The sequence below is a fragment of the Anopheles arabiensis genome, chromosome 2 (genome assembly GCF_016920715.1).
Source record: "Anopheles arabiensis isolate DONGOLA chromosome 2, AaraD3, whole genome shotgun sequence".
NCBI lineage: Eukaryota > Metazoa > Arthropoda > Insecta > Diptera > Culicidae > Anopheles > Anopheles arabiensis.
Window position 1 is genome coordinate 52058691 of NC_053517.1, and position 12867 is coordinate 52071557.

At 46.6% G+C, this 12867-nt stretch overlaps 1 protein-coding gene across 7 annotated transcripts in view; it reads right to left on the reverse strand.

The window, feature by feature from the left end:
- Positions 1-12867, reverse strand: part of LOC120898410 (dedicator of cytokinesis protein 2) — a 33910-nt gene that overhangs the window by 4136 nt on the left and 16907 nt on the right. For 3 of the 7 annotated variants that reach the window (XR_005738662.1, XM_040304232.1, XM_040304235.1), the window contains exons 2-8: positions 6550-8773; positions 5947-6475; positions 3788-3901; positions 1439-3322; positions 849-1357; positions 660-767; positions 167-274 (exon numbers count right to left, since the gene is read on the reverse strand). Coding sequence is in view for 5 of the 7 variants with exons in the window: in XM_040304232.1 (XP_040160166.1) it covers positions 167-274; positions 660-767; positions 849-1357; positions 1439-3322; positions 3788-3901; positions 5947-6475; positions 6550-8773 (5476 nt within the window). In the remaining 2 variants the exon portion in view is untranslated. The remainder of the gene's footprint in view (positions 1-166; positions 275-659; positions 768-848; positions 1358-1438; positions 3323-3787; positions 3902-5946; positions 6476-6549; positions 8774-12867) is intronic. The other 4 variants (XR_005738663.1, XM_040304233.1, XM_040304236.1 and 1 more) reach the window with 2 other exon arrangements.

Sequence of the window (12867 nt, forward strand, 5' to 3'; positions counted from 1 at the left end):
AAGTGTTTCAGGTGTACCAATGTTTCTGTACTGAATTGCTTCGATCGATCAGTGTATGCGTGTGTGCATCCGGTGGCTCAAGAGCAACCAGACTGGTGTGTACTGAATGCGATTGCTGTTTTGGCACAGGTGTAAACACAAGCGAATAATTTGGTATTATACGAACTGTCGCAATTTGGTGCCAATCTTGGATGAAAGGTTGGAAATCAATTTCCCGCCGGACCCATTTGCCGTGAAACTGGACAAACTTATTCGATCGAACTCGAAGAAGTCACTAAAACACATTCCAATTGGTGCAATCGTTTGCGGTAGAGGTTGCATTTGGGGTGGGGATTAGAATTTTGCATTCAATCATGCGGTCGTTAAACCAGTACACCGTCGATGAAGGGTATAATTTTTTGGCGGGGTAAAAAGGGAAAGGGAAAAAATGAAACACATTTCAATAAACATACATGTTCTGCGCGGTTTTTTTGGGTCGTTGTTGTTTGCAGGGTGTATACAAATTGACCCTAAGTGATCTTTACATCATTGCCTAGGCTGATGGTTTGCGCTGATGCTCCGGGTCAATTTGTATCTCCCGATAAATGTTTGTAACACTCCAAAAAACGGGGAGAATAAACGTTTGGTGTCTCGAACGACCGAATGGTCTTGCTACTTACCTAGCTAAGTTGACCGTGTTAAAGTTGGCCAAGTTGGCGATGGTGTTTTTGAAACCTCCCGAACTAGTCGTCGTTGGTCGACTGTTTTGGTTCTTCGAGATTCCGCTACTACAAAAAGCAATGGCAGAAACAAAACCCGTTAGCTTGTGCTGCACATTGTAGCTCGCAACACTATGAAGTGGCACTTACTCGGACGATCCAATGCTCGTTTCCGACAAACGACTAGAATCCATGCTCATCTGGGGCTGGTTGGCAGAGATGTGTCGGCGCAGCGTTACCTCCGCGTCACGGTCGATTTTTATATCCGTCATCCGTTTGCCGTACTTTGCCTCCACATTCGCCTGAATCGTGGCGAAACATTTCTCGAGCTGATCGTGGAACGGTAGCAAGATAGCCGGAGTTTTCATCTTGTGCAGCAGCAATGCCACCTCGAGCAGTGGAATCTGGGATGCGATCAGATCCTTCAGACGCGCCACAAGACGATCGTCACCCGGGTGGCGTTCAAGATATTCGGGCGTCAGGAATGCTTCCTCGTAGATCGGAAGCCCACCATTGATAGCGGCATCAACCACGCCCTTGATGATGGCGCTTAGCGAGTGCACCGGTATCCGAGGGTCATTCTGATGCTCCAGTACCAGCTCGCGAATAGCGCGGTTCTTTGCATCGACCGTTTCGATAGCCATCTCGATCGGAGAAATCTGTGGAAGAGAAACGGCACCAAAATCACCCACTTTAGTACATGAAAGTGTGGTGCAGCGGTAAAAGCTGGCACAACTTACCATGATGGTTTCGGTAGATTTCACCGGGAACCAGCGTAGAATGCCCGGCAAAGGATCGGTCGTCCGCATGATGGTGCGCTCGTACGAGGTGCCGGCAATATCGTCCCCACTTACGCCACTTTCCCGTATGGGGCGGGAAAACTGGAACTCGCTCACGTTGTTCGATTTGTAGAACTTCACTATATTCGAAGCGATCGTTTGCGTGTTCTTGCCGCCGAAGCGTATGTCCTGGCTGACCGGATCAACTTTGACTATTTGAATGAACTGACCCTCGCACTCGCGGATCTCCGGGCCGGGTGTGAGCGTTGTCAGCAGTTCGGCCCGCGGATGTTGACTCAGTATGCGCATGTTGAACGATCCTGCATCCTCGTACTCGTTGCCCCGATACACAAACTCTTTGTTGCGCAAAAACTCCGGAAATCCGGCACCGTAGAAGGTGACGCGGTAGTAGATCGATTCGTACCGCGTCGTACGCAGTATGTTTTCGTAAAACTGCGACATTTTCTTGTACAGTTCGCTCAAACTCAGATAGTCGTACACCTCGTTTTCGTACTGCTGGGCAAGCTCCTTGCACAGATCGATGGCACATTCCCACATCTTGCCCTTGTCGAACAGATCGATCATGCTGCGGTACAGCTGCACCTTCAGGGTGCGATGCGTGGGGCAGCAATAGTGGCGCTTGGATTTCAGCAACAGCGACAACGGCGTCTCGTCCCAGTTCAGCTCATTGCTGTGCAGCTTCAGCGTGTACGCTGCCTCGGTGAAGTTGTCGAACTCCATGTGCAGCTCGTACAGCTTGTCGACGTAGCGAATGTACATCTCCTTCCGATTCACGTCCGAGTAGAACTGCAGTAGGCTCACCGTGCACGCCATTCGATTTTCCTTACTCTCATCGTGTATCAGACAGCGGTACTCGAGCAGCTTCTCCATCAGCCGGGTTAGTACCTGCACGCACTGCACACCGTACGTTTGCAGGGTGGCATGATTGCTGCACGATTCGTGCATGATCTCGTAAAACAAATCCTTGTACTCCGCGTCACCGTATCCGCCTTCGATGTAGTGGTCCAGCTTTTCGATGATTTCCTTCTCGAAGTCGTTGAAATTGCCCTTTATGTGGGCCGTGTTTCGCTTCGTATCGCCGTAGCTCTCCATCGCGTACTTCGAGCTGTAATACTCGCACTGCATCATGTCGAAGAAGATCGGTATGGTCGCCCGGCGCAGATCCTCCTCCGGGATCATGCTCATCTCCAGGATCGGTCCGACGAGCCGCGGCACAAACATGATTTTGTGCTCGCCCAGGTTGAACCACATCTTCCGTATCTCGAACACCGTCTCCCGCCGTATGTCGCGATAGGTGCTGCGTATGACCGACTGTTTCGTCTTGCTGAACAGATTCAGCTGCAGGGCCGGCTGCGTAAGGAACGTGATGGAGCACTGGAAGTAGTTCGACCAGACCTGCTTCTCGAACGGGCTGAAAAACTGATCCATTATGATGGCGGCAAAGTGGCGCAAGCTGCCGAGGATCACCATGTTCTGATGCATGATCATGTCCAGCCAGTCGATCGGGAAGACTGGCTTCGAGACCAGCTCCTGGAACACGAGCAGGATCTCGGTGAGAAAGTCGAGCAGATCGTAGCTCGTCAGGAAGCTGCGCACATAGCACTGATAGTGCGCCTCGGTCATGCTGCGAAAGATCCCGAGCATGATCGCGACCAGATTGCCGACGAGCGGATTGCTCCGGTCCATCGCGATCGAGCTCTGGATTACGGTTCGCAGCAGAATCAGCATTATGTCCCGGATGTCACTGTCTACCGGGCCGATGTCCTCTTCGCTCTGGAACAGTAGCTCCAACATGTTGTTCATGATATTAACACACTCAGCAACCTAGAGAGGTGTGCGGAAGCAACATTCGAGAAAAGCGCAAAGGATGGAAGAAATAAAGTCACGTTAACTAATGATACAGCAAAAGTATAGCAGCAGAAACAGCTTCCTGAAAGACGACCGGATTGAATTTGTGCTACAGCTATACCTTCAATCGAAAATAACAATTGCGCACACTCTGTGTTACACTCTGCAAAAGAAAAACTTTTCACACTCAAACTATCAGGCATCAAAATTAGTGCTTTCTGGTGGTAGCATTGCACACAAAGCTTATACTAAAACAATACGATTTAAAGTAAGAAAAGCACTGTAATGCTCGATCGAGCCCACTGTACTGGATAGTGTAGTGGATAGTTACTTGCATTGCGCGCGCACACTCGTATAGGTATATTTTTATTATGAATTTTGTATGAATAAGATAATAATCATCGAAGAGCAATTAGGAGAAGAAAGTAGAGTAAACAATACCTTCGTCTTAGCGGTGGTTTCGCGCGTGTGAAGCTGGGATTTGCTTTCCCCAAGCACTCTAGCTGCTTTGGTAAGATTTTTCTCCTGCTGCCGTATGTCGAACATAAAGTCACCCTGTGTACCGCGCATTGCGTGATAAAAGTGCATCATCACCGCATCACACCACCAGCACGCACACACGAGCACGTATGTATGTTTATATTTATATGTACGTAACCAAATCACATCACCATCATTTTACCATTTGTTCACCATCATCATTGCCATCATCAATTTCATCGTCAACCCGTGTGGAGAGAAGGATCAGTATTGTGTGGTGCAGGACACACAAAGCGGCACAAAGGATTGTGTTTCCGGAGGAGGGATTTTATACGTATCGTGTTGTCAGGTGTGTCATTTTTGTGAACATTGTATTGGCCAGAGTAGTAGCAAGTAGAGGACATTTTTTTCAAATTTGCGCACGCATTTACAGGTTTTCATTTAAAAATTTAATCGAGAATGAGAAAAACGAATGTAAGAATATTATGCAAATATCATGTTTGTATCGTTTGTAAACAAAATGAAAAGAATCATAAGAAATAAAACAAAGAAAGCAAAACCATTTTTAGAACAAATTATTTACCAAATTGTTCGTGTTTGATTGGATTTCACAAAAAAGCAAATAAATAAAGCGCAAACAGCATAATTTTAGGGGATCGAGTTCGTGTTCATTTTTTGTTTGTTTTGGGGCACGTTGAAATGGTTTCAGTCCAGGAGCATCGTGTTCAAGTGTTGTGGAGTATATGTGGAGTTTCCAACCACCGGATGGAGAATGAATTGATTTGGATATTTTTGTTTGTTTGTAGTGGTACGATGTTTTTTGGTGATTATTTGTTGATTATGTCCGTTTGGGTTGAGTGTTTTTTGTGGGCGACAGCAACGGGGATAATCGGGATGGGAAAAGGGTACGGGGGAGATGAGTTATTTCGAGGCGTTGGGAATGCAAAAAGGGGTGAGGGAAGGAAAAAAGAAAAAGAAAACACAACTTGTTAAACTTCTCGGTATTATTAATCGACACGTAATTGCTACGAAACAGTAGTTTACCCTAGATACCGAAACTTAACATTCATTCCCGAAACGTTTGACAGGTGGGGTGGGTGGATGATGTGTTCAAGATAGGGATGCACCAAATAGGATGATCATTGGACTATTTGCATGAAGATAGATGGAGAGAGTGATGTTAATACACGAAATGACACAAAGTAAGCTAACCCCTTGATGAAGTGTCTAGTGAGCTTTACATGATGGTAATGTTACAATTTGATTTGACAAAATAAATACGGGTGAGTTTTGATGCACGAAATACTAAGATACCATTTCAGTGTGGGATCACTAGTGTGAAGAGTGTTTCCGGTATACAGAAGGAAAATGATGAATGGATGGATGGAATGGAAAATGGTGAGAGGGATGACAGATAAGGAAAAGTTGTGCTCGGATGCACTCAATATCAGTTGACAACTCGGGGAGGGCGGTGATGATTGATTGCAGATTCAGTTTGGTGAACCCCCTCCTTTTTCGCTTTTCGGTGGTGATTGGTGTTGTGAGATGAAATATGTAACCAAATCCTTTCGCGCACGCGGGTCAATTGGTGCGAGAAAGAAGGTTAAAGAACTTCGTGCAAGATGAGAGGAAAAATAACGCACACACTAGAAGGACATGTGAAGATGCGGTGATTGTGAAATTCATGCTTCGTTTGATCGTACCAGAAAACGCATATAAAACATGATAACGTACAATACGCAATGCAGTACACGACAGCACGAACAGCAACCAGTGTACAGGAAGCTATCTCGTCCACAGGATAACAGCTAAACGCGTGCCTGGTGGTGCTGTTGGAACTACCGTTTACACGTAAAATAAGTGCGAGCAGAAGAACAAACGACAGGCAAACATAAAATGGAGCACACACACACATAGCGGAAGTAAGATAGTGGCAGTGAAAGTTGGTGTCGTAAAAGATGGACAGCACAGCACACACAGAGAGCAAACGTACGTACGCAAATCAAACGTATTGCATGCAAAAATGAAAACAAAATAGTCACACAAACAGGCACAAAAAACGAGCACAAACAGAGTTTGAAAGAGTTTGCTACCGTTGGGGAGGGCAACGCATTACGTACCTCTTCCTTGCTCTCCAGCTTATCCTTAATCTGCCGACAGAACACGGGCAGCAGAATCGCGCGACATTTGGGCAGCTTGAACAGCTTCGAATCGACCACATCCTTGATGCATGTCATCTTCGATTGGTTCAGCCGGCCGGTCGGTACGTTCGTTATAATGTCCACGATTTTCTGGCTCAGCTTGACCGGATCGTACACCTGCATCAGGTCGGACGCAATGATGTGCAGATACTTGAGCAGTGCACCCTGCGACTTGAGCAGGTCGTTTTGGTACTTGATCAGCTCGGAGAAGGATTCGAGCAGCTCCTCGAGGTTAGCGACGAACAGCTCCCGGTCCTTGTCCTGGTTCAGATTGGCAAACAGTAGCCGAGAGCGAATGATGAACTTCATGATGTACTGCAGGTACTTTGTGGTGCGATAGAGCGCCTCGTCATTTTCGTTCACCGTGTATATGTTCGCCATGGCACGATCCTTCGAAATGTTGTTTATGGCATTCCGGATGTGCGTCTGTACTACATTGATAAGTTTTCTAAAAAGAAAAAAAGGAGAATCGTTCGCATTACACGAGTGAACGAATGCAACGGACCTACTCGCGATACTTACTCGTAAGCCAAGGTGGCTGAGAAGCTTTCATTGATGTACAGATCGAGCACGGACTGAAAGTGTTGGTACTTCAGGTCGTACACGATCTCGATCAGCCGAAGCAGACATTTGAACACCAAATTATCGTACTTGGCTGGGTCGTCATTCGAGACCAGTATGTTGAAGAGAGCGTCCAGAATGTCCTGCAGAAACTTGACCACCTCTTCGCACCGCACATTCATCAGGGCGTTTAGGGATTCTTCCATCTTTTCCTTCCGGGACGACCAGTTCAGTAGCCCCAGAATGTCCACGTTCTGCGTCAGCTTGGTGCTACACAAGTTGGTTTCGATGATGAAGCTGTCTTTCGACGCGAGACTGAACCCGCTGGTCGATGGTTTGGAGCTCCCGTTCGGCAGTTCCTCCGCCAGCGACGGCAGGCTTAGGTAGTTAAACTGCGTCTCGTCGTCGTACTTTTTGTGATCAATTTTGTACACCAGCAGCGTGTGGCGTTTGTGCTGCAGCGTGGTGCCATCGTCGTTCATCAACCGCACGTAGGACAGGCCGAACGGTTTCTCCGACCGATCCTTTGCCTCGTTCGAGCTGCGGTGCTTGAAGGTGAACCGCAAATGGCACTGCTTGAACTCCTCGATCGGCACGTCGATCTTGAACGTTTCGCCCCACTTTGGTCGATCCTCGTGGTAGTAGATGACGGATTTGTACTCGTTCAGTGCGTTTCCTCCCCCACCGTAGCTGATGACGCCCGGGATGGCGACACCGTGCTTGTTGCAAACGTACGCCGTCACCTCGATGTTTTTGTCACTGCTCTTCGAACCCTTGGAAAACTCGCCGGACACCAGCGTCAGGTATAGATCGTTTCGCACGTCACCGGGAAAGATCACCTCGGGGAAGCCCATTTTGCGAGCGAACGTCACATTGCCCAGCACCAGGTGCGGGTACTCGTCCCGGACCTGCTTGATGTCACCGAACAGTATGTCCACACTGATCCAGATCGCCGCATCGCTCTTTTCGCCCAGGTCTTTGTTAGTGATCAGCTTGCGCAGTGTCGTTTCTAGCGGTTCCTTTTCGCATGGAATGAACGGCATTTTGAGCTGCGTATCGCTTTTGAAATCTTCGGAACGTTTTATGATCGGCTGTAGATCCAATGTTGCCACACCGAACGGTCGGCGCATATGGAACTCATTGCTCGCACTCGACGAATGACACGACCCGATGGAAGGTGTACCGGAGCTGGATGTGCTGCTTCCTCCTCCAGCTCCGCCCCCTGGTCCTGGCGAGGATGGATTGCTCATCTGCGTGGTTAGATGATTGCGATGCGACTTGTAGCTCCCGCTGCCCGTGGAGTTCGCCATGCTGCTGCGCCGCAGATCCGTATCCTTCCCGTCCATGGCACCGATCCGCACGACGTACGCTACCAGATATATCTTGTTGCGGCTCAAATCATTGCCGGACAGATCCGTGAACAGCACCTTAATGTTGTTGAACTGATCCAGATCGGCGGCCATGCCCTGGCGACTCCACTTCACCACGTAGTTCTCCGTTATAGCTCGCATCTCATCGCCATCGTACAGTGTGAACAGTATCTCCGTGTCCTCACTTAACCGGCACACGAAATTGTGCACCGACAGCAGCAGGTTGTGCGAATGGCGATTAACGATATCCAGATTGCGGTTCTTGCTGCTGGAAGTGTTTGCCCGCTTGATCCGATCGACCGCGTTCAGATGATGCTCGTACAGCTGGGTGGTGGAGGTGCGCTCTATATCCACGATGTTGCCACCGTCATCTCGTACCACCATGTCCAGATTTAGGATCTTGTTGCCCGTGTCAATTTCGCTCGTGGCCTTCAGTTTGATGTTCTTCATCTCATCCACGGGCAGGTTGCCGGACAGTAGCTGCGACCGCAATCGGATCAGTTCCAGCATTTTGCTCTGAATCAGCTTGAAGGAAGGATGTGTCGATAGGTACAGTCGGCGGTACAGGTACTGCCATTCCCTCAGTACGGTTGTGATTTCCTCAACAATTTCACTGCGCTTAATCACCAGATCGCCATCGCGGGAGGTTTTGCTTTCCACCAGGTGGACGTACGCCTTCGGAAAGATGCCAGTTGCACCGGAGCAGCTGTTGCAGCCGTAGTACCAATGGTAGGACTCCTGCTCGATCACTACCGTGTCGCCGACGTCCAGATCGATGTGGTGCTGCTTTTCGAGAGCCGTGTAGTTCGCTTTTGCTGTTGAACGGAGAAAGGAACAAACAGAACTGATTAGTACCGTTGTGCTGGACCGGTGCATCCGCAACCAGAAAGTGCCCATTGCGTTCATCTGTCCCCCGGTGTCGGAGGGAATCTATTTGCATCCGGCGATATCATTTTGGATTCGGGTCACGATGACCTTCGCAGCTTGTTTATTAGCCACATAACATGGTGGGCGAAAAACAAACGAAACTGATGTCTGTACGGGGAGTTAATTCTATGCGCTGGTTGAAAACACTGAAGCATGATGCTAATCCGATTCCAGCAATCAGTCTCTGCGTTATGGTGCAGGAGCGTGCAGGAGCTTTTCGCTCATATGTCTCCCCTATTTCCCACGAATAGCACTAGCACTGCAGTGTACCCCATGTCCCCCCAGACCCGTGCGAATGTTGATTGAACAAGATTCAATTAATTAATGCTTCACAATGGTCAAGAACACAATCAGTGAAAAAAGAGAGTGGAGTTGGAAACAAAGGACGTTTTATTATATTGTGGTACGGTATTACTGTATAACCAGTACAAATAAATATTATAAAAATTGTAAATCTAATGTGAATCTAAAGTAATCAAAATTATACACAAACATAGACGAGGTATGTCAACGAATACGATATCTAATATGAAAAAGGATACATCATAGATATGCAAATCCCAAAAAACAGATATTTTTACACAGTATTCTATGTATATGCTAACATGGTGTCATCCAGTGCAAAATAAAACATTGACTTGTTCAAGTATTTAGGGGAACGATTAAATAAAAGCAAATTTATGGCGATTATTTGCCAGAACAAAGCAAACTTATTTATTTCATTACTTCCAGTTTTTGAAGCGAAAGAAAATGATGCAATTCTCGTCGACGATCGTCATGCATATTGAAAATGACGTACAAAGTTAACGGATGGATGGACAAACACAGCCACGCGAGACGGCAGTTGGTTATGGCGAGAGGAAATCGTTAGTTCCCGTGTCGTCATGCATGCACAAGAAGGAGTTTGATATGGTTCACTGTAAAATTTAACAGAATTATTTCAACGGAAAACACAACAAATTGAACTGAACCACTTTGCCCACAATGCTTTTCATTTCATGCTGGGGTTGTTGCACGCTGGTAATGCAATTTACTTTGTACGAGAGATGTACGGTAAAATAAAAGATTCTGGGCAGATTGTATTGATAATGCTTCATGACGTAGTCATTGAATAGAATTTCTGAAACGCTCAGTGTTAATAAAAACGCTCAGGGTTAATAAATTTGACTACTAAATTATTTTTCAACCTGTATTAAATGCGCCTGGTTCTCGATTCAAAACCATTTTCTACCATTACATTACGATAATATTTATACTTTTCTTCATTCCTCATTATCAAAACATCAAAAGAGATGGCACGGTGGCAATCACGAGCACCATCAGCAGCAAACGAGTTGTTGCACACCTTGTTGCAAGCGGGAAACCGCGGGAAGTTGGAGCGAAGACATACTTTATGCTAACGAATTGCACCGAGCGCAGTGCAGCAGCATGTCCAAGTTGCAATTAGTTAAATGGGGCGCTTCAAAAGCGAAAGTGGTCAACGGTCCCGTCCCGACCGAAGGGGAAAGCATAAATGAAGGTGCAGGTTGCGGGGCCGGTACGCTCAATTGAGATGCATCGCGTAGTGCAGCACTAGCTTAAATTGCATCCTATCAGTAGGAAGCGGGAACTGTAGTTGCGAATTTACACAGATTTTTGCACTTCACGGAGGAGGCACGGAACGGGATGGGCGAACTGATTAGGGTGTGTGAATTTAGACGGAAGTCGAATTGCGCTAGTGGTCTAGATTGTAATTCGAGTACCACGCAAGCAAACATTTATTTTAAAATATGAAATATTACTGCTGAGTGTAGTAAAATATAAAGTAATTTAGCGGGAGTATGTATACATTTATTACACCGTAGCGAGTGATGAAACGCAACGCATGACACTGACATGAATATATCGCATCATGCAGGGTTTTCGAGGCGTTCTCATAATTGTCGGACACTTCGTTGACTCTTTCTTATTGAAAGTGAACTTTATAGGATGGCAATTGGATTCTATGGTTCCTTTTTTGAACAGGCTCCTTGAAAATTCCTATTGCATTTGGCCAACAAGGGTGCTATAGAGTTCAATTCCCATTACATTCAATTCAATTCACGTACGAAAGAGTAAAAAAAGTGTTCCACATCTATGAGAACTCCTGGAAAACCCCCTTAAGTCGACAAAGCAACGTAATACAACTTTGAATTATATTCTGAAATGTAAAATTGTAAGTATTCAGGCTAGCCACATCCCAACCATTGCTCCTGATTTCTGAAGAACTGCCTGTTTGATTGACTGTTTGAAAGGAACAAAACATCACGCTTGCACGAAACGAAGGGAATTCCGTTTACTTTACGGCACACAACGTTACCTCCTCGTACCAAGAGCGGAGATATAGGACACATCTATCAAAGTATGTCCATTTTTCTGTCCAATCATGGGCAGGATTAGTCGGTTCGCATGGGAAAATAGCATATCTTCTACGTGTCTATTCCTATCCTTCCGGATTGGTTTTGCTAACCGTGAGGTTATTTTCTATTTATTGTTCTGTGCAATGTTCTCTACACACGAGTACATTCGCTATATCCGGGGCAAAAACGAACTCGCCCAACATAAATAAGAATACAAAAGTAAACAAATCACTGCCCTGGGAGGAGTACATGAAAACTAACAATTGGAACACACAACATGTACAACAAGATAAATACGAATGTTATTGTTATTTGTAAACAGAGCACTCACACACACAAGCACATTGTTGACGTGTTAAATCAGGGTAGGTGGTAATAAAAAGTTTGGCGTAAAATATAAGGCAAAAAATAAAAATAAGTCTCATTTTCTTTTTCCCATATCAAAGAATAACACACGGAGGAAAATAATTTCCCCCTTCCCACACACACACACACACACACACACACACCACATCGGTCGATAGGTGGTTTTTGCTGTACCACACCCAACAACCACGATGTCCACTCTGCCAGAGCAAAAAAAGTTATCATGATTATCAACCCTGTAAGATCAACGGTGATATTAAGACACATGGCCCGAAGTGAACGTCATTTTTGACCATCCAATCTAGCGGAATGACGTACGTAACTTTCTCTCTCTCTATCTCTCGCTCTGTGGTCAACGCCTTTGGGTCATCAGAAGGCATCAGCATGCCGGCACATGTGACTACGAGGTACTATTTTTACTGTTCCCTTCATGAACAGCGATGCGAGCAACAACATGCAGGTTATTTATTTACGGTAAGATTTTCCCTACATTTACAGACACTTTTTACGTTGTGCTGTTCGCTAGTGTGTTTTAATTTCCTACACATCTGCGTTCAATGACAATGGGAGGGGGTGGTGGTGGTGCTGGCAGTGTGATTGGTTCATCCGGGATTGAGGACCGCGCGTAATTGTTATGCCCTCGAATTGTCTCCCACGAGACACCTAGGCGCACACGTAGCAAGATTCGGTCCGGTGGTACGTATCACGCCACGGGTGACATCGGAGTAATGCCGCGCCTGACATGCAGCACAAATGTGGTCATTGTCTCTGCGAATACGAGTACGGTATCTGTCCGTGCGGCGTGTGTGTGTATTTGAAGATATCACCTGGTCACCGCCGGCAGGGGCGGCGGCAATGGGAATACCGTACGCGGTGAGAGGTTCACGCCGAGAGGCCTAAAAGTGTGCCACCGATGTTCGGGTGTAGCCCGAATAACGTAGTAGCAGTAGGGTGGCGTGTAGGTAGTGGCACGCCAGCAGCTACTGCTGAGCTTGCGTTTCACGCTCTGTTTAAACGGGCCGAAAGGAGGTGTGGTGGTGACCGCCCTAGGCGCGTTCGTTGACTTAACGTAAACCATGCGACAAGAGAAGATGACGGTTGGAGAGAGGAAGTGTACGAGAAAATGGGCTTTCTTATCATGATTATTTACTCCCGTATCATGGGAGCTGGATAGATAGAGCGAAACAATAGCAAAAGATAGACAATTTAATCAAAAGTATACATTCATTTTTTTAACT